At 38.2% G+C, this 22,306-nt stretch overlaps 1 protein-coding gene across 5 annotated transcripts in view; it reads left to right on the top strand.

Annotated features, from left to right (window-relative positions):
• The window catches only part of CRCP (CGRP receptor component), a 42,264-nt gene that overhangs the window by 342 nt on the left and 19,616 nt on the right, over nucleotides 1–22,306 (top strand). Inside the window, exons 1-4 of one of the 5 annotated variants that reach the window (XM_077777882.1) lie at nucleotides 2,273–2,429; nucleotides 8,095–8,131; nucleotides 12,831–12,929; nucleotides 17,392–17,486. The exons of 1 other annotated variant lie outside the window; for it this stretch is intronic. In XM_077777882.1, coding sequence (XP_077634008.1) covers nucleotides 2,296–2,429; nucleotides 8,095–8,131; nucleotides 12,831–12,929; nucleotides 17,392–17,486 — 365 coding nt within the window. In that variant the 5' untranslated portion in view covers nucleotides 2,273–2,295. Of the gene's footprint in view, nucleotides 1–2,272; nucleotides 2,430–8,094; nucleotides 8,132–12,830; nucleotides 12,930–17,391; nucleotides 17,487–22,306 lie in introns of those variants that run through there. 3 more of the 5 variants (XM_077777884.1, XM_077777885.1, XM_077777887.1) reach the window with 3 other exon arrangements.

The following is a 22,306-nucleotide window of genomic DNA, read 5'->3' as shown; positions in this document are numbered from 1 at the left end:
CAGGGTGGGGGGCGAGGGGGAGGGCAGGCTTGGGGGGGGCAGCGGGGAAGAAAGGGACCCTTGGAACCTTCGACCCTGCACCCTGTGCTTGGGACGTGGGGCCCAGCGTGGCTTGGCCTGGCTGGCTTTCAGTGTGCCTCCTCCCTCCATCGCTCATATCTTAGCATGTCCTTGTTCCCTTTGGGGAGCTCGGCCCGGTGTCCCGGTGGGGACTTAGATGGTGTAAAGCCCTGAGTCCGTCTTGGAGATACCTACAGGAGAGATGGAGAAGTGCTAGATTCGAGCTTGGGGCTTACCCTGGGGAACCCTAACTGGGAAGCCCTAACTGGGAAGCAGGCCTCTCCGAGTTTACCGAGCGGTACGTCTTGCTAGGGAAGGGGCGGGTTTTCTGGGAAGAAGAAAGTACTGGAGCCAGGATTGGGATCTCAGAAACTGTGTATGTTTGCCTATTGTACGCGTGCAGATGGAAATTTTTGCTGCTGCTCCGCATGTGGGTTTTTCCACGGTTCACATTAGCTTGTAGGCATACCTGTATCGTGTTCTCTTTGGCACTGATTATTTAATACTCACATTTTTCTTTGTGTTCTTTTGCCACATGTTTAATGGTCATGTATTTTTTCAGATTTTTAAAAAACACGAATATGTATATGTAACCGAAATGAAAGCTTCGTGAAACAATACTTTTACTGTATTCGGTACACTATGATACNAATGCTGATCCACTAAATTGATTTTGCAGTCCGTTAATGGGGCTTAATCTGCATTTTGAAAAACATTCAGGTATATATTACTGTAGCCCAAGCTATTACAAATGTCCCCTCTTTACCAGAGTGTTTCCTTAAACAATCCCGCTTTAATTTATCCATCTTAAAAAATTCCTTGTCCCCATATTCGTATCCACGTATTGCTCCGTTTCTGTTTCCCCTCAGAACAAAACTGCTTAGAAGTGTTTTTATTCCTCATTCTCAACCAGTCAGCTGGGCTTTCATCCACACCAATCTGCAGAAATGGTTTTGTGATGATTATCTGAGCCCTCCATCTTGTCAAATTCAAAAGTTGATTTTCTGTTCTCAGTCCTCTTGATCTCTTAGCAGCAGTTGATACAGAAACTCTTGTCAATTGTACTTTCAAAACAAAGCAAAACAAAACAAAACACTCCAGAAACTCTTTGGCCTTGTGACATGCCGTCTGCATTTCCTGCTACATCAGGGACTGCTTCTCTGTCTCCTTTCCTGGTTTATCCTTCCTCCCTTGCTTGGCTTCTAAATGTTGAGGTATCTTATGGCTCAGGCCTTGGACCCCTTTCTCTCCGCACCCTCTGTCTTGGTCATTTTACCCATCTATATGCTGATGACTCCCAAAAATATATTTCTAACCCTTTTCTCTCATCATTCATCCAATTGCTTAGTCCAAAAATCTAGCCCTCCTTTTTCACCCCTAAATCCAGTCCATCAACGAGACATGTCATGTCCACCTTCGATATATTTTGTATGCGGTTACTTTTCACCATCTCTCTGGTCTGAATTAAGCAGTTAGCCTTTGGCTTCCACTCTTGTCCCCCCTCTATTCTATTTTCTAGTCAGCAGACAGAGTAATCTTAAAATATTAATTGGGTCAAACATCCCCTATTAAAACTCTTCATTTACTTTCTGTTGTACTAAGAGGAAATCTACATTCCTTACCAGGACCTATATGACTCTGTATAACCTTACCTACTCACCAACCCTCTTTTGTGCTACTGTCCCCACCCCCAAACACACACTTTCCACTGGCAGTTATGTAGTTTCTATAATCTTCCACGCCCTTTACTTCCTCAGGACCTTTGCATTACTGTTCCCTCTGCCTGGTATACTATTCTCTCTGTCCTGCTCCTCTTTATCTTTTTGATAGTTTAAGTTGTGTGTTGCTTTTCCTCTTCAGCCAGTCTAAAATAAGTCTTCCTTTTGTCTCTTACAGCACCATAGTTTATTTTTCTTTTGAATAATTACAATTTGTAATAATAGATATATGATTACTTGTTTAGGGCTTTCCTGCCTCCTGAGAAAGTTCCATGAAGGCAGGGACTCAATGTCTTTTCACCTAGTGCTCAGCACTGCATTTGGCATGCATTAGGCATTCAGCAGATAGTTGTTGAATGAACTTCATTAATCTAATAATTTAGTTAAAAATTAACATAATTGAGTTAGCTAGTTTCCTAATTGCTGAGCATATAGATTTTCTGGTTTTCTTAAGTGAAATGGTTTGATCAAGAGTTTTTTCTCCTATAGCAACCTGTCCATTTCTCCTGAGGACTCAATGACTTTAACACCAGTCAAGAATCTTGCAGTGAGCAATTTATGGGAAAGTGATGTTTCCAGAGAGTGGAAGGACCCCTGGAATGGAAAGGTCTGGAGGCCTAACTTTAGTTCCTGCCTGGCCTCTAACATGAGGTATGATCTCTGGCAGTGTGGTCCTTACATAGCATCTTTAGCAGAAGCCTGAGTCTCTGAGAGGGCAAACATATTGTACCTCTTTCAGGCATTCCTAGGACCTAGGGGGAGGCGGCATGAAAGGACAGTTCTGAGTTTTTACTACTTTTTTTCCGTCAGTCGCTGTGTAAATACTACTGAGTGAGTAATACATATAGACATATACTAGAAGTTTTTTTTTAAGGTGGTGAATATTTATACTTTATTTGATTGAGTGATAGAATTAAAAAAAAACAGGGGCGCCTGGATGGCTTAGTCGGTTAAGCGTCCGACTTTCGCTTAGGTCATGATGTCACGGTTTGTGGGTTCAAGCCCCACGTCGGGCTCTGTGCTGACTGCCAGCTCAGAGCCTGGAGCCTGTTTCAGTCTGTGACTCCCTCTCTCTCTGACCCTCCCCTGCTCACGCTGTCTCTCTCTCTCTCCCTCTCCTAGAAATAAATAAAACATTTAAAAAAAAAAAATTAAAAAAACCAAAAACTTGTTGACCATCATTTGGATACATTTTTCTCAGGTAAAAGGTTACAAAATATTCATAGGAAAATTAAGTATTTGTATATATGAGGTATTTGCTATTTGGCTAACTTTGTCTAATGCCTTGGGTTTATTTATATACCTGGAAAACTTTGTGTTCATTCTTTTATTCTTGAACTTAATATACATAGTTAGGGGGAAGTTATCATCTTTTTGAGATCATGCCAGAATTTTCTTCATTTTACAGCTGGAAATACTGAGATTTAGAGAAGTTAGCTAATAGGCCCTATAACAGTTCAGTAACAGCACTAGAAAGAGGATAGTTTTTTGCTAGCTCCCAACAGAATACTACAGATTAAAAAGTTCATTGACTTTATGAGGCACCTGGGTGGCTCAGTTGGTTAAGGGTCTGACTTCAGCTCAGGTCATGATCTCACAGTTTGTGGGTTCGAGCCCTGCTCACAGCCTGGAGTCTGATTCAGATTTTGTGTCTCCCTCTCTCTCTGTCCCTCCCCTGCTAATGCTCTGTCTCTCTTTCAAAAATGAATAAGCATTTAAAAATAAATAAATAAAAAGTTCATTGACTTTGAAGGGTGCCCAGTTTTCTTGTACTTTAGTTTTTCAGAATGTGACGTGAATCAATAAAATTGAATTTGAGCAGTTCTGTTCATCATTACACACGTAAGTTAACTGTGTGGCAGTTAAAAGGTGCTGTTTGCATGTGTGTGTTTCTAAAGAAAGGTCTGCCAGTAGATCATTTTGTTCTGTTTCTTCAGAATTTGATTTTCCAAAGTAGTTGCTTGCATCCATTACGTTGACTCAGCAAGTTAAGCAGAATTTACACATTACGTTTCAAATAGCAAGGCAACTTCCGTTAACTAATTTATTACTTAAGGAAATTAAATGACTCCTACATGTAAATACTGTTTCAAACAGTCTTTAAAATTCACTTCGAATATTTGCTTTGAACATCCGTAAATAAAATCAGTACTAGTCTAAGAATATTTGGTTTAAACAGCTGTAAATAAGTCAGTACTAGTCAAATCCTGTAGGAGAATATGAAATTTTATGTAGGTGGGGAGTTTCTAGAAGTCTGAATGCTTGTGAATGTATTACATAATACTGAAGTGTAAGCTATATAGAGAGCAGACAGTTCCTGCCCAGTGGGAACAACAGCTTATAAAATATATAATTGACAGATTATAGTCACCCTAAAAAACATTGGAGGAAAGTGCGTTTTATGTTCTTTTGTAAGTTATACTAATGTCTTTTTTAACATTATAGAAATCTTTAGTTTTACATTTCCATTTTTCTCAACTTTTTAGCTTGAAAAATTCAAAACCCATAGAACAGTTGCAAAAAAGAATACCACAGATACCCTCTATCTGTTTATACTCTCTATCTAGAGTCACTGTTAACATTCTGACATATTTGCCTTCTCTCTCTTACACATGTATGCATTCTCTCTAACACACACGCATGTGCACACACACTCATACTGAATCATTTCAAAGTTGGAGATATGTCATTTTATCCAGTCATAAAAATGTATTTTATTTAACTGCAATACCGTTGACACACCAGGGAATTTAGCACTAATGTAGCAATATCATTAAACTACAGCCTATATTAAAATTTCTCCAGTTGTCCCAACAATGTCATTTTAGCTGGATTTTTTTTTAACCACCAATTCAAGATCTAGTCAAGAATCATACATTTTTAATTGTCATACAACTTGTAGTGGTCATAGTTCTTTAATCTCCTTTAAGAACAGCTTCCTAGCCTGTTTTTGTGACATTGACATTGTTACAAATGACATTGATATTTGCAGAGTCTAAACCATGTGTTTTAAAGTATGTTCCTTTCTTTAACTTGGCCTTGTCTGATGATATCCTCATGACTAGATTCAAATTAAACACTCTTTGACAGGATTGCCCTAAGGGATGTGTCTTTCTCAGTGCATCACATCATCATTGGTGCTGTTAAATTAGATCATTTGATTTAGTTGATGTCTGTCCAGTCTCACCATATACTGTTCCCAGCAACCTGCCACTTAGTGGTGGTTATAGTAGGATAAAAACTGTCTTTAAAACTTTTATCAATATACACAATTCATTCAGAAACTGAATAAAAGGTAGATATTATCATGCCCATTGACATTTTAATTGAATAAAGGAAAGCCTAGCATGTATTGGCATTTACTCTATAAGTATTTGCTGAGTAAAAAAATTATTTATCTTCCTAATACAAGAATAAATTAATAAGTCAGCTTCTGCAAGCCAGAATCTCTGAGATGTGGTACTTGTTTAAACATCCGTTGTTCTCCTGGCCCCAAGACACAGGTTCATTAAAACACGTGTATAAGAGAGTGTCTCTCCTTTGTATATTGGTTTTAGTAAAGACAGATGATGTTCTTTGCCTTCTTTCATTAACAGTATTGGCCCAGGCAGCGAGGCAATAGCTTGGGATAGCCAAGGACAGATTTCCCAAGGCATGGAATATTCTCCACGACAGAGGAGAGGCCATGATTTGGAAATGAATTTATAACAGTGACACCTGGGATGGACCCTTTAGCCTTGAGGAAAAATAACATTTATATTATTTTCTAGTCTGTTCCAGGAAGGGATCTCTTAGTTACAGTGTGGACACACAGGGAGTTTTAACTCAATTTCAAGCAAAGATAGGAAGAAGCCTAGTGGGCTGACTTCCTGATTAAGTAGGCAAAGAAGACATGTGGTTTGATTTGTCATTTTCAATTTTAAATGCAGCATATCATATACACTAATTATGCATTGCCCTTCCTGTGTTAGATTACTTTTAAATATGATATTCTTTGTTGATCTGAGTGCAATTGTGGTCATTTGGGCAAAGCAACACTTTTGTGAAATCTCAGCTATTTGTTGAATGACCAGTAGCATTTGGTAAGGTTCACATGTTGACTTGATTAGAGCTGACGTCGCTGTGTTCTGACCAAAGTCCCAGGTTGGACCCTTATGTTAGTTAGCCATGTGCTCGTTTTGCATTATTGATTGGGGAAATTACCCACCTATTTGGCCTACAGTTTTGAAATTTTATGTCAGCATTTTCATCATACAGCCCTGCTCCTGGTTTAGAAACAAACAGTAGTCTTTATTACACATTATGTCAAGTCCAGACATCTTGCTGAATTTTTAGGATTCTGTATTACCGATTTCTGTTTGTCCAATTCAGTCTCATTTTTTTCACAATTCCATTGTTACCTTCTTCCTCAGTTAGGGTTCTTACTGCGTACCTTAAGCAAATTTAGAAATCTCTGAGCTTCAGTTTCATCATCAGTAAAGAAGGAATCCTAATAGTTCCTATATCACAGGGTTTTTAATGAGAATTCAGTGAAGTAGTATCTTTAAAAATTAATAACTTCCGGGGCGCCTGGGTGGGTCAGTCAGTTAAGCGTCCGGCTTCGGCTCAGGTCATGATCTCACGGTTCGTGGGTTCGAGCCCCCCATCGGGCTCTGTGCTGACAGCCAGCTCAGAACCTGGAGCCTGTTTCCGATTCTGTGTCTCCCTCTCTCTCTGACCCTCCCCTGCTAACGTTAGCGCTCTCTCTCTCTCTTTCTCTCTCTCTCTCTCAGAAAAAAATAAAACATTAAAAAAAAAAAAGAAACTTGTTGCTGAAACTTTAAAAAAAAATTAATAACTTCCATAAGGAAGATCTTAATAAATACCAGGAATTAGGCTACACTTTAAAAATTTGTTGTCTCGGGGCACCTGGGTGGCTTAGTCGGTTAAGCGTCCGACTTTCACTTAGGTCATGATCTTGCGGTTCGTGGGTTCGGGCCCCGCATCGGGCTCTGTGCTGACTGCCAGCTCAGAGCCTGGAGCCTGTTTCAGAGTCTGTGACTCCCTTTCTCTCTCACCCTCCCCTGCTCATGCTGTCTCTCTCTCTCTCTCCTAGAAATGAATAAAACATTAAAAAAAAATTTAAAAAAAATTTGTTGTCTCATTTCATCCTCTGTGAGGTAGGAAGAATTTATGGTAGTAACACACGCAGTGATAATAGATGGCATTTATTGAGTACTTACTGTGTTCTAGTACTTTACATCTTTCAGTTTAATCCTGTAAATAATTTTACATGGTTAGTACTATAATTGTCATTTTATGGGTGAGGAAATTTAAGTACAAAGAGGTTACATAACTTGCCTAAATTCACAGAGCTCTAATGTTTGGTGGAGCTGGGTTTAGAATCCAGGCTATACTTCTAGGTACCAGTTTATCTCCATTTTTTATTTTAAATAGGGGAACTTAGGAGAGTTAATAAACTCCCTAAAACCCCCATACTTTACAAGTGGCAAGGCTAGAATGTGAACCCAGATTTTTTGGATTTCATAACTGTGTTCTTAATTATCACACTATTCTGCCTCTGGACTATTTACTATACAGTAAATACTTCTGATGTATTGTAGAATGGCTTGATTATAATTGAATACAGGTCAGATTGCTGTGCTCACTCATACATGAAAGGTGACATTTTGCCTTGATCATAGGGTACCACGCTTTTGACCACTGCTTGACACATGAACTCTACCTGTTGAATTGATATAGAAGGTGAACACCTTTGTGGATAGCTAGCAGGATTCCTGATGTTGCTGGGATTCCCAGTAGTGATGTTAGTGTTAATGATCCCATTTCTGGTGATTCAGCGGGAGGACTTGCCTGCCCAAGATGTCGATAACTGGTGGGAGTCAGATGGAACCGGGGAAAGGACACGGCTGTGGGATGAGACAGCACTGTTTCTCCACTTAATTCTAGTACCCTCACTGTTCATTGACACCCTTTTCCAACCCTCTGGTTTTGCCCCGTGTTCTTCCTGCAATTAACTTCTCCCAGATGACTGACTTAACTTCTGCCGACGCAGACTAAGGAGAAGTATTGTGTTTTGATCACCTACTTAGTAATGGAAGTGTGATATACTATGGCTGTAAAGAGGGAAGTTTGCTCTGAAAATGTTCATTGCCAGCTAAAGCAGTGGGACTTAGAGGACATTTCTCAATTTTAGATTACAGTCCCTAAATTCCTGAACTGGACTCCTGAATCTTGACTCCAGGTATTTTACACATATTTAATTCCCACAAAAGGATGTGAGCCCAGACTGACAACAGTGTACTTTATTTTCCAGGAAGGATGCCAATTCTGCGCTGCTCAGTAATTATGAGGTAAATAGCTTTGAAATGAACTATTGTATTTTCCTTTCTGGTAGTTTGTCCTTTGCCCCTGAAGATTATTGAATTAGTTTTAATTAAAAATGACTGAATTCATTTGGAGTTTTCACTTTAAAATAGGACAGATGGCACCATCTGATGGACCTCAGAATTATTATAAGCTTGGCAAATTAAACATAGTAAATCAGGGAAGCTGGGAAGACTTTATTTTATAGTCGGCAATCTTCCCCAAATCCCAAAGATTTTAGATCTTCATTTGACATGCCTTTCTGGGATGGAAGCATCTATTTGGAACTGGTTCTGTCTGTGAAAGTTTTCCATTAAAATACTTAATGTCTTTTCCTAATTATCACTTTTACCTATCAAATGCTTTATGTTATTATTTTGATCCCCATAATAGTCTCATAAGTATTAAGACCTTCATATTGAACATGAGAGCTTAGTTGATTCGCCATTAAGGATAATTTAGTACGAACTAAAAGATTTGGAATTTGGGGGCTTGAGGGTTGGGTTGCTGGAGAAAGGGAGGAAAAAAGGAAGGAAGTTGGTGACAGAGAAGATAATATTATTTATTTTTGCCTTCTATTTTGCCTGTGTCTTTTTGGTACTAGCAAAGCCATCTGATAGGTTAACGCTAGATGTAGAAAGAACTGTTTATATATTCATGGTCAATTTTTCATTTTCTAGAATCTGAATTCATGAAGACTTTAGGAGATTTGAGTCTCCATTGTATGATATAGAAGATAGTGGAATTAACACAGTTGGCCATACTCCTTCCTTAAATTGTTGCTACTAATAACAGGAAGGAGATGGTTGTGAGTCAAGCCATTGGCTTTTAGGAACCTCCGTGTATAGTTTGGATTCTGCTGGGTGTTTGGGTGTTTTATCTATTGGGGAAACATTGCATTAACTGGATCTCATGACACTATTTCTGAAAAAGTAATGACAGTCAGGGGAGAGGTTGCATTGTATGTAGTAATGGTCTATGAGCCTGTACTTCCCTCAGTTTTCTAAAACAGGGAAGCTGTATCTTCCCCCCATGCTCCTTAGCGCTAACACGTGTTTTTCCCTTGTCAGAAAAGTTTACTTCCAAAGTTCTACAGCATTTTTCCTTCTTTTTTTTTTGGGTAAAATTTGTATTTAACACTTGCCTCATAATTTTTCTTTTTCAGATATAAATTTGCTAGATTTTCATATTGAAGCAGGATCCTTTTTTTAAAAACACTTATTTTAGTGCAAAAAATTTTTTTAGGTTTATTTATTTATTTTGGGGTTTGGGGGAAGGGCGGAGGTAGAATAAGAGAATCCCAAGCAGTCTCTACACTGTTAGCATGGAGCCTGTTCTGGGGCTCCATCTCACAAACCAAGAGATCATGACTTGAGCCAAAATCAAGCATTGGATGCTTAACCAACTGAGCTACCCAGGCACCCCTATTTTTAACTTTTTGAGGAACCTCCGTATTGTTTTCTATAGTGGCTGAACAAATTTATATTCCCACCAACAGTGCACAAGGGTTTCCTTTTCACATCCTTGCCAACCCTTGTTCTTTCTGGTCTCTGGTATTAGCCATTTTAACAGGTGTTAAGTGATGGCTTATTGCAGTTTTGATTTGCATTTCCCTGATGATTAGTGATTTTGCATCTTTTTATGTGTCTGTTGGTCTTCTGTTCTGAAAAATGTCTATTCTGGTCCTCTGCCCATTTTTTAATCAGATTGTCTTTTTGGTATTTAGTTGTATATGTTCTTTATGTATTTTGGATATTAACTCTTTATCAGATAAATGATTTGCAGATATTTTCTCATCTAGTAAGTTGTCTATTCATTTTGCTGATGGTTTCCTTTGCTGTGCCTTTTCATTTGATATAGTCCTACAGTTTTTTATTTTTGCTTTTGTTTTCTTTGCTTTTGGTGTTAAATTAAAAAAAATCATCACCAAGACGGATGTCAGGGAGCTTACCTCTGTTTTCTTCTAGGAGCTTTATGGTTTCAGGTCTTACATTCAATTCTTCAGTCATTTTGAGTTAATTTTTCTGTGTGGTGTACGGTAGTGGTCCACTTTCATTCTCTCCCTTTTGACTGTCCAGTTTTTCCAGCACCATTTATTTTTTAAAATATGAATGGATACCATTTAATCTTTAAAATAATATATATTTTTTAAGTTTATTTTTATTTATTTTGAGAGATAGAGAGCAAGAGGGGGAGGGACAGAGAGAGAGAGACAGAATCCCAAGGAGGCGCCATGATGTCAGTGCAGAGCCCTGTGTGGAGCTTGAACTCATGAACCATGAGATCATGATCTGAGATGAAACCAAGAGTCTGACACTTAACCGGCTGAGCCACCCCAGCACCCCATCCCATCACCATTTATTGAAAAGACTGCCTTTTCCCCATCGTATATTCTTGGCAAAGAATAATTAAAATTAATTCACCACAGGAGTGCCTGGGTGGCTCAGTCGGTTGAGTGCCTGGCTCTCATTTTCAGCCCAGGTCATTATCTCGTCGTTTGTGAGTTTGAGCCCCCTCTCAGGCTCTGAGCTGACAATGTAGAGTCTGCTTGGAATTCTCTCCCTCTCTCTCTGCTTCTCCCTCTTGTGCACGTGCTCTCTTCTCTCTCTCTCTCTCTCTCAAAATAAATACATTTTAAAAAATTAACTAACCACATATGTGTGAGTTTATTTCTGGACACTCTGTTCTGTTCCTTTGATTTATGTGTCTTTAATGCCAGTAACGATATTGTTTTGATATACATGGCTTTGTAATATAATTTGAAATCAGGAAGCGTGATGCCTCCAGCTTAGCTTTTCTTTCTCAAGATTGCTTTGATTATTTAGGGTCTTCTGTGGTTCCATGAAATTTTAGGGTTGTTTGTTCCATTTCTGGGAAAAATGCTATTGGAATTTTGATGGAGATTACCCCAAGTTTGTAGATTGCTTTGTGTAGTATGGGTGTATTCTTCTGACCCATGAACATGGAATATCATTCCATTTATTTGTGTCATCTTCAGTTTCTTTCATCAACGTCTTAATAGTGTTTAATGTACAGATATTTCATTCCTTGGTTAAGTTTATTCGTAGGTATTTTCAATGCAATTGTAAAAGGGGTTTTCCTAATTTTTCTTTCTGGTATTCATTATTATCATGTAGACACGCAGTAGTTTTCTATATATTGATTTTGTATCCTGTAACTTTACTGAATTTATTTATTTTTAGTTCAGTTTTTTGGTAGAGTTTTTAGGGTTTTCAATATATAGTATCATATCATCTGCAAATAGTGACAGTTTTTACCCCTTTCCAATTTGGCTGCCTTTTATTTCTTGCTTAATTGTTCTCGAAAGGACTTTCAGTACTGTGTTGAATAAAAGGGGCAAGAGTGGGGCGTCTGGGTGGCGCAGTCATTTCAGCATCCAACTTTGGTTCAGGTCATAATCTTGCAGTTGGTGAGTTCAAGCCCCACATCGGTCTCTGTGCTGACAGCTTGGAGCCTGGAGCCTGCTTCGGATTCTGTGTCTTCCTCTCTCTGCCTCTCACCCTCTTAAAATCTGTTTCTGCTTCCCTCCCCCCCCAAAAAAATAAATAAACATTAAAAAAACAAAAGGGGCAAGAGTGGCATCTTTGACTTCCTGATCTTACGGGAAAAGCTTTCAGCTTTTCACTGTTCAGTATGATGTTAACTGAGGGCTTGTCACATCTGGCCTTTACACATTGAGTATGTTCCCTCTCTACCCACTTTTTTGAGAGTTTTTATCATAAATGGATATGAAATTTAAAACATTTTTAATGTTTTATTTTTAGTTTTTAGAGAGAGTGTGAGTGGGTGAGAGGCAGAGCAAGAGGCAAATAGAGGATCCAAAGTGGGCTCTGTGCTAACAGCAGTGAGCCCTATGTGGGGCATGACGTGAGTCGAAGTCAGATGCTCAACTGACCGAGTAACGGAGGTGCCCCTGATGTTGAATTTTAGAAAATTCTTTGTCTGCATCTATTGTGATATAATATTTTAGGGAAATTTACTTTCAAATATTCATATATTTTTGAGATCAGAGGAAATCAGTGATATGGTGTATATTAAGGAGATATTTGAAATATTTTCAGTAAACTAATGAATTTGGATTATTTGACTTAGATAAAAGCATTTTTAAGATGTCATATGCTTCTTGGGGCGCCTGGGTGGCTTAGTCGGTTAAGCGTCCGACTTTCGCTTAGGTCATGATCTCACGGTTCGTGGGTTCAAGCCCCGCGTCGGGCTCTGTGCTGACTGCCAGCACAGAGCCTGGAGCCTGTTTCAGAGTCTGTGTCTCTCTCTGTCTCTCTGAACCTCCCCTGTTCACACTGTCTCTCTCTCTCCTAGAAATAAATAAAAATATTAAAAAAAAAAAGATGTCATATACTTCTTGACTCATATTTGCTCTAATGGAAGAGTTAGGGGTTTGTAAAAGAAAAGAGGTATTCTATTTATCCTTCAGAATCATTGACTTTGGGGCGTCTGGGTGGCTCAGTCTGTTAAGCTTCTAGACTGTTGTTGGTTTTGGCTTGGGTCATGATCTCATGATTCGTGAGTTCAAGCCCTTAGTTGGACTCTGCTTTGACAGCAATCAGTCAATCCATCAATCAACAAATCTATCTTAAAAAAAATCATTGCTCATGAAATACGTACATGTCTCACATTTATTCAGAAAAATCTTTTATCACTTCCCAGGTGTTCCAGTTACTGACTGATCTGAAAGAGCAACGGAAAGAAAGTGGAAAGAACAAACACAGTTCTGGGCAACAGAACTTGAATACTATCACCTATGAAGTAAGCCTAGGCTTGGCGAGGGGCTACCCAAACTACCATTGAGGGGGGTGGGTTTATTCCAGGGATGACTGGCCACCAAATCATGACTAATTCTTACTTGATTTGAGTAGTTTTACTCTAACCCAGTTTTTATTCTGTTCATGCAAGTGGAGGGAATTTGGCCAATGGTGAGGGCTAGCCAATGACAAAGTTGGAGGGAATAGTTAAAAAAAAAAACCGTCCTCAATTCTAACACCATTTGTGAGCCAGGGATCCCTAAGACCACCCTCGGGTTCAGTAATTTACTGGAAGTATTCAGAACTTACTGAAAGCTATTATATTCACAGTTATAGTTCATTACATGAAAAGGATACAGATTAAAATTGGCCAAGGGAAGAAGAATATGCAGCAGATTCTCGGAGAAATGCCAACACAGAGCTTCTATTGTCCTCTAATGTGGGTGGAGTCAGAACATGTTTCTCTTGAAATCGTGTGTGATAGTACATACAAAATATTTTTAACCAGGGAAGCTCAGCTGAACTTCAGTGTCCCGAATTTTTTTTAACGTTTATTTATTTTTGAGACAGACAGAAACAGAGCACGAGCAGCAGAGGGGCAGAGAGAGAGGGAGACACAGAATCTGAAACAGATTCCAGGCTCTGAGCTGTCAGCACAGAGCCCGATGTGGGGCCTGAACCCACAGACCGCGAGATCATGACCTGAGCCGAAGTCGGACGCTTAACCGACTGAGCCACCCAGGCGCCCCCAGTGGCCCGAATTTTTAATTGTGCTCTGTTGTATAGGTGTGATTGAATGATGAGTTGCCCATGTAGTTCATCTCAGCCTCCAGGTGCACTGATACTGCATGACCCAAAGCCTCTACCCTAAGTCACATTGTTAAGACCATTCAGTATGACCTAAGGCTTCCAGACAGAGATAGTCCTACTAAGGATAACATTCCAAGAGTCTGGAGATTGCCTCTCAGAAGCTGAAGGCAAAGGCTATACTGTCTCTTTGGGCAAAGCTAAATTCTTTATTGCACAAAAAGTGATGATTTTTATTGTAAAAACTTAGTACCAAAAAGTATAAAGAAGAAAGCTAAAGTAATTCATAATCTAACTAGTTGACATTTTGCTAAGTTTTCTTCCAACGTTATGCTTTATTCTTAAAAAGAGGAAAGTTGAAACCATTATATTTGTTATAAATGATGTTTGATTTTTTAAGTATATATTTTTTTAAGTTTACTTTTATTTATTTTGAGAGAGAACAAGCTGGGGAGGAGCAGAGAGAGAGGGAGACAGAATCCCAAGCAGGCTCTGCCTGATAGGGGGCTCAAACTTAATGAACTCATGAAGAGTGAAATCATGACCTGAGCCAAAGTCAAGAATTGACGCTTAACTGGCTGAGCCACTCAGGTGCCCCTGCGATGTTTGATTTTGTATCTGTCATTTTAATTTATGTTTTCAGCTATTTCCTTTCAAATCTGATTGTGTCTCCATAAAGGACTTAGTTTTTATTTTTTTAACTTTTTTTTTTAACATTTTATTATTCTTTTTAAAGTTTATTTATTTTGAGGAAGGGTGAGAGAACAGAGGAGGGGGCAGAGAGAGAATTCCAAGCAGGCTCCACACCATCAGCACAGAGCCTGATGTGTGATGACTGATGTGTGATGACTCGAACTCATGAAGTATGAGATTATGACCTGAGCTGAAATCCACAAGTTAAGGACGCTTAACTAAGTGAGCTGCCTGAGAGAGAGAGAAAGAGAGAGAGAGAGAGAGAGAGAGAGAATGAATGAATGAATGAATGAATAGCCCAAGCAGACTCCATGCTCAGGGGCTTGATCTCAGGACCCTGGGATCATGACCTGAGCTGAGTCAGTCGGATGCTTAACCAGCTGAGCCAACCAGCCACCCCAGGATTTAGTTTAAATTATCTTTATCTTTTCAAAGACATAATTAAACCTGGATTCAGTTACTATAATTCTTTTTAAGAAATTTAAGAGGGTTTTTTAGCATGTTTGTCACCATTCCTCCCTGCCTGGTTTTGTTCATCTAATCATGTTTTTAAAATCCCATCATTCATTTATTCACTCATGTTCTTTTACATTGTATCCTTCATCCCTTTAAAAAAAAAAAAAGAAAGAAAATGAGGGGCGCCTGGGTGGCTCAGTTGGTTAAGTCTCCGACTTAGGCTCAGGTTCGTGTGTTCAGGCCCTGCATTGGGCTCTGTGCTGACTGTTCAGGCCTAGAGCCTGCTTTGGATTTTGTATCTCCCTGTCTCTCTGCCCCTCCCCCTCTCATGCTCTGTCTCTCTCTGTCTCAAAAATAAATAAAACATTAAAAAAATCAATAAAAGAAAATGAAATGTTTGTAATTAGTTTTACAGCCAAATTTAAAGCTGTCAGGTGATCTTACTGCATGCTTAAATCAATCTAAGCTTGCTGCCACTCTGGTACATATTTGCTAAGTTCTTTTCATTTGTGGTACCTTAAGGAAAATTATTGTGGTGGTAAGTGTTTTGAGACTTTTTATACCTGAGAATATATTTCTCGTGTTTTTAATGTGAATGACCCCTCATCTGAACATGGAGTTCTTGGGTTCAGCCTCCATTCTGCAAGGCTCTGTAGGTACTATTTGGTCTCTTAATTGTTTGTTGTGGAGGAGTCTGAGACCAAACAGATTTTTGAAGTTGGGAGGAACTCTTAACTTAGATGTCTGAGGTTACTGTTTACTTTTCAGGCTTGAAATTCCTTTCAGGTTATGTCCAGGTGGGATTTCCTCTTTTTTTAAAAAAGTAAGAGCCTTTTAATTTGAGATAATTTTACTTTTACAGAAAAGTTTATAAAGATGGTGCTGAGAGTTTCCAAATGTTCTTCCCCCAGGTTTCCTTGATGTTAACATCTTATATAACCATGGTACAGTGATCAAAACTAAGAAAATTATACGAAGATTTTATTCAAATTTTCTCAGTTTTTCCATCATTGCTCTTTTTCTGTTCAAGGATCTGATCTGAGATGCCGTTTTGTATTTAACATGTTAAATGTTAACATGTCTCCTTAATATCCTCCAGTCTGTAACGGATCCTCAGTCCTTCCTCATCTTCCATGTATGACTTTGACACTTTTGAAGAGTACCAATGCAAGTATTTGATAGAATGTCCCTCAGTTTTGGTTTGTTTGATGTTTCCTTACGACCAAACTGAAGTAACAGCTTTTGGGGAAGAATGCCACGGAAGCGATGTGCCCTTCTCATTGTGTGATACAGGGTACACGATATCAGTGTCTTCTCACTGATACTGTTAACTTTGATCACTTGATTACGGTGGTATCTGCCTGGTTTCCCCACTGTAAAGTTACTGTTTTTCTGTTTCCACTTTGTATTCTTAGAAAGGAGTCACCCAGTCCAGCCTATTTAACAGCATGGGGATTAGGCTTCACCTCTTGAAGGGAAGGAGATCAAAGAATTTGAGGACATATATTAAAACCATCACAGTGTTAATAAATATTTGGGGAAGATGCTTTGAGGCTATGCAAATATCATATTTATCCTTATTAAGCTTTTGCCCATTAATTTTAGTATTCTTTGGTAGGTCTTTCCTGCAGTAATTATTACTGTGGTTCAATTGCCTAATGGTGATTATTTCCCTCATTCCTTCCATATTTAACACAGAATTCTTCTGTAAGAAATAATTGTTCCTTCTCATTCATTTATTTATTTACTTACATCCATAGGGATTTCTGACTAATCTCTTCTTTGGTGTTCTTGTCTTTAAAAAAATTGTCTGAAGGGGCTCCTGAGTGGTTCAGTCTGTTGAGTGGCTGACTTTGGCTCAGGTTGTGATCTCACGGTTCATGAGTTCAAGCCCCATGTTGGGCTCGCTGCTCAGCATGGAGCCTGCTTTGGATCCTCTGTCCTCTTCTCTCTCTCTGCTCCTCTCTTAAAAATAAACTTGCACTGTCCCTTAAAAATAAACAGTAAAAAAAATTGAAATATGACAAAACTGTCAGATTGAGTTTTTTCTTTTTCTTTTTTAAAGATCAGAAAAGTTTTCTTCTAGAATGTCATTCATTATTCCTGTTCTAGCTACTGATTTTCTTTTTGGGGAATTACCATAATATGAAGATTGACTCTCCTGAAGGCATTTATTTTATAGAAGATTAAAAAAATTTTTTTATGTTTATTTTTGAGAGAGACACAGTAAGAGCAGGGGAGGGGCAGAGAGAGAGGAAGACACAGAATCTGAAGCAGGTTCCGGGCTCTGAGCTGTCAGCACAGAGACCGACGTAGGGCTTGAACTCAAGAGACCATGAGATCATGACCTGAGCGGAAGTTGGACACTTAACTGACTGAGCCACCCAGGCGCCCCTATAGAAGATTTTTTAAACAAAATTTTACAATACTAAATTATAGCCATGTCTTCCCTTTGTCTCATTCAGGTTTTTTTGGTCATGCTTTTTCTTTTTCTTTTATTTTTTTCATAGACATTAAAATATATATCAAAAACACCATGCAGGCACCAGAGTCCTGAGATTGTCAGAGAATTTCTCACAGCAATGAAAAGCCACAAGTTGACCAAGTAAGTAAAAATTATTTTAAGTAGGTAAAGTGTGACACATGAAAATGATAGCTTACAAAAAACCATCCTTAGCATTGGTGTATTTCTATTTAGTGTGTTTGGAATTATAATTAACACACAGTTCTCTTTTATAGTAGGATCATGGTATCATAGATCAGACAGCTAAGATTTAGACACAAAGGTCCTTCTAGAGCCAGAAACAGAATGGACTTTTTAATCTCAAAGTCTTTTTTGTTGTTGTTGTTGTTTGATTCTCAGTTCTGTGAGCTGTCCCATAACCCCTTTCTAGCACTCAGGCCAAATTGGTTAGAAATGGAGTTCACAAATTAAAGTACTCTTTATAAAGTTGATCACTTAAGTCATTTGGCATTGTGTTTACTTGGGGCAAAAATGGCCTGATAATACTGTCTTCTAGGGCTCGATTAATTTTCCTTGTGGCTTTTTTTTTTAATAGGAATTAGAAACATCATTAAAAATTGGATTAAGATTAGTTCATATGAGAAGAACACTAGCCCTAGTCTTTTAGAATTAATACCAGAGCTGATAAATCCCAAAAGCTGTTGTCATTCATTCAGGGTAATTAATCATTTTCTTTTGAAGGAAACATTGCTATTATTTCAGGCACACGGGGGATGCACTAACAATAGACTAAGTGACTTCTCTTGCCTCTCCAGATGAACTCCGAAGGCAGTCATCTTTCAGATGTGTGTTTGTGTATATACTTTGTCTTTTTACCTGTGGTAAAATTTATCATCTTAACCACTTTTAAGTGTATAGTTCATTAGCATTAAATGTATTTACATGTTGTGCAGCCAGTATCCAGGAATTTTTAACCTTGCAAAACTGAAACTCTGCCAATTAAATAACTCTCATTTCCTCCTCACCCCAACCCCTGACAACCACTGTTCTATTTTGTTTGTATTCTTTTTCAAGATTGTTTGGATTATTTAGGGTCCCTTGGGATTTCCATATGGTCTTTTCTATTTCTGCAAAAAATGTTATTGAGATTTTGATAGGGATTATGTTGAATCTGTAGGTTGTTTTGGATAGTATTGACATCTTAACATGTAAAGTTTTGCAGCCCCCACACATGGATATCTTTCTGTTTATGTCTTCTTTAATTCTTTCAGCAGTATCTTTTAGTCTGCAGCATACAAGTCTTTAACCTCTTTGGTCAAATTTATTCCTAAGTATTTAATTTTTTTCAGTGATGTAAATGAATTGTTTTCTTAATTTTTCATGTTGTTCATTATTAGTGTATAGAAACACAATCTGGTTTTCGTGTGCTGATTTTGTATCCTGTAACTTTGCCGAAATTGTTTATCAGTTCTAACAGTTTTTTGTGTGGAATCTTTAGGCTTTTCCACCATAACATAATGTTGTTTGTGAACAGGGATGATTTTACTACTTCTTCAGTTTGCATGCTTTTTTGTCTTTTTCTTGTTTAATTCTTTTGGCTAGGGCTTCCAGTACTATGTTGAATAGAAGTGGTAAAATCAGGGATGCCTGGGTGGCTCAGTTGGTTAAGCGTCTGACTCTCGATTTCCGTTCCAGTCACGATCTCATGGTTTGTGAGATAAAGTTCCATTTCATACTCTGCACTGACTGCGTGAAGCCTGCTTGGGATTCTCTCTCTTCCTCCCTCCCTCTCTTTCTCTTTCTCCCTTTCTCTCTCTCAAAATAAGTAAATTTAAAAAAAAGATGTGAAAGCAGGCATCCTTGTCATGTTCCTAACCTTAGAGAAAAAGCTTTCAACCCCTGCACCATTGAATAGATGTTACCTGTGGGTTTTTCATATATCGTCTTTGTTAATGTTAATGTAGTTTCCTTCTATTCCAAGTTTATTTTTATAATGCAAGGTATTGAATTGTGCCACATGCTTTTTCTGCAACAATTCAGATAATTAGGTGGGTGTTTTCCCTTCAGTTTTTAATGTGATATATATTACATTGATTTTCATGTGTTGAACAGTTCTTGCATTCCATGAATTAATCCCATTTGGTCATTGTGTGTAATTCCTTAATATGCTGGTTGGGTTGATGTGCTTTTGAGGATTTTACAGCAACATAAGAGATACTGGTTTATATTTTCTTGTGATGCCTTTTTCTGGCTTTAGTATCAGGGCAGTCTTGGCTTCATAAAATGAGTTTGAAAGTGTTTCCTCTGCTTTAATATTTTAGAGGAGTTAGAAGCTTTGGTGGTTTTTTTTTTTGTTTGTTTATTTTTTAAATATTTGACACACTGCATTCTTTAAGTAGGTTCACCACCCAATGTGGGCCTTGAATTCATGACCGTGAGATCAAGGTTGCATGCTCTACCAGCTGAGCCAGCCAGGTGCCCCTGAGAAGATTTGGCGTTAATTCTTGGTTAAATGTTTGCTAGAATTCACCTTTGAAACCATCCGGTCCTGGACTTTTCTTTGAGGTTTTAGATTACTCATTAAATCTCCCTACTACTTCTAGATCTGTTCAGATTTTTTATTTCTTCATCATCCAGTCTTGGTAAGTTGTGTCTAGGACCATATGTATGTATTTTTGAGGGAAGATTATTCACTTGTTACCCAAAGTCATTCTTGTTCTTTGGTGTATTAGAAGCTTTAAACTTAGAAGCTTATGTTATTGGGGTGGGTCACAGAAGGTCTTCCTTATTAAAAGCCAGTGTAAATTATATCAGATGAACCAGGGAAGTTTTATATCTCTACCTTACATTCCATTTACACATTTACACATTCCATTTATTGAATCCATTTAGTGTTTGTGCATTTGACACTCTAATTGTAATTCTCATAGCAGCCCAATGGACTGCTGTTACTATATAGACTCTACTGCAGATGGGGATATTTGTTTGTTATTTCAGGTTTCTAGTTTAACTTTGTCCTTTTTGGCTATCTTTGCTTTTGATTCCTGAATGATAAAGCACTGTTGTTATTCTGCCTGTTAGGATGAAATCACTTCATTCTGACTGATCCAAGTAAATCAGCCTGTCACCTCTTTGAGTTTTCTCCAAACACTTTTAGTGGGGTAGGCCAAAATGCAAGAAAGAAGACTTTGTGAGAGCACCTAATGTTGTAGTCAGTTGAAACTGTTCCTTTAGTCTAAATGCTTTGGGGCCATTACAACCATTAACATTGATAAAACAGATTTGAAGCAGGTTGCATTTACAGTGAAAAGAACAGAAGCTGAATCCTGACTGTTGTGGCTTTGTTGCCTACCTTTGGTACAACCTTTATGGCCAGTATTTGTGGTGTTTGAAGTAGTTGGTGGTGCCTGGCCTTTTTTGGTAGCTGAAAATCCTTTTAAGAAATATAACAAAATCAGGGGTCCTAGATGGCCCAGTCAGTTGATTGGCCAGTTCTTGGTTTTGGCTTGGGTCATGATCTCATGGTTTGTGAGTTCGAGCCCCACATTGGGCTTTGTGCTGATAGTGCGCAGCCTGCTTGTGATTCCCCCCGCTCATGCTCTCTCAAAATAAACTTTAAAAAAAAGTGTGCATAACCAGATGGTTCAGAAATTGGATTTGAGCTCTGAGAATAGACTAACTTAACCAATGGAAATGTTTCTATAGAATATTAAGGAAAGGGAAGGTGAGAAGAGAAAGTGTAAGGGTAGGAGAAGTAAGGCTTTGGCTGTTTTATATAAACTGCCTCATTTAATCCCGACAGCCAAAGCAGTGTTTTACAGAGGAGTGAGCTGAGGCTCAGATAAGTTGCATACGTGCCCCAGATGAGGCCCAGAGTGAGCGGTACAGCTTACCCAAAGTTCCATGTTGTTTTTCTGAGAAAGCTGGTAAGTGTGTGTATCAAGATAGTGGACCCAGTGAGCCCTGTGGCTGTCCTTGCTTGGGCGTTGAGAAGGAACTTTTTCTTCTGGGGAAAAATAACAGCTGGGCAAGAAAATTTTTCACTCCCAGAAATTTTAGAGTAACGTTGGATTCCTACAGATATTTCTCTTCAAATGATTTATCTTGTCCTTAATATACAAGCAATTCATGTGTCTTGCAGAACAGTTTCATCACCCCCAGAAATTATCTCATTTTATCTTTTGTAATTAATCCCTTTCCCTATGCCCAGTGCCTGGCAACTGATCTGTTTTCTTATGAGTATGCCCTTTCCAGAAATCCTGTAAATGAAATAATACAGCATATAGCCTTTTGAGTGTGTCTTTCCATTCGCATACTGCATTTGTGATTTATCCACATTATTGTGCATTTGTTCCTTTTTATTGCTAAGTAGTATTCCACTGTGTGGATATCTTGCAGTTTGTTTATTCACTCATCAGTTGAAAAGACATTTGAGATGATTCCAGTTTTTGGCAATTACGCAGCTACTGTACACATACCATACCTGTTTTTATGTGAGCATAGTTTAAGAAAATGCCAAGCTCTTTTCTAAAGTGCACTATTTTGCATGCTCTCTAGCCAAAGTAAGAGAGCTCCATTTACTCCATATCCTCACTAGTACTTGGTGTTTTTAGTAATTTTTATTATAGCTGTTTATATTGGTTTGAAGGGGTATCTCATTGTGGTTTTAATTACACTTCCCTGGTAATGAATGACCATTTTCTTATTTTTATTTTACTTACCTTCTTGGATGAAATGTCTGTTTAAATATTTTGCCCATTATTTTGTTTTTATTACATAGTTTTGAGAATTTTCTTTGTATATTCTAGATATAAGTCTTTAGTTCATTATGTAATTTGCAGATATTATCTCTAATTTGTGGTTTGTCTTTTCATTGTCTTAACACTGTCTCAGAGCAGAAGGTTTTGACGGATGTAAAAACTGCCATATCCAGGGTTACAAAGATTTTTCTCTTATGTTTT

Source organism: Crocuta crocuta, unplaced genomic scaffold (genome assembly GCF_008692635.1).
Source record: "Crocuta crocuta isolate KB4526 unplaced genomic scaffold, BGI_CrCroc_1.0 scaffold217, whole genome shotgun sequence".
NCBI lineage: Eukaryota > Metazoa > Chordata > Mammalia > Carnivora > Hyaenidae > Crocuta > Crocuta crocuta.
This window is presented reverse-complemented; position numbering and strand designations above follow the sequence as displayed.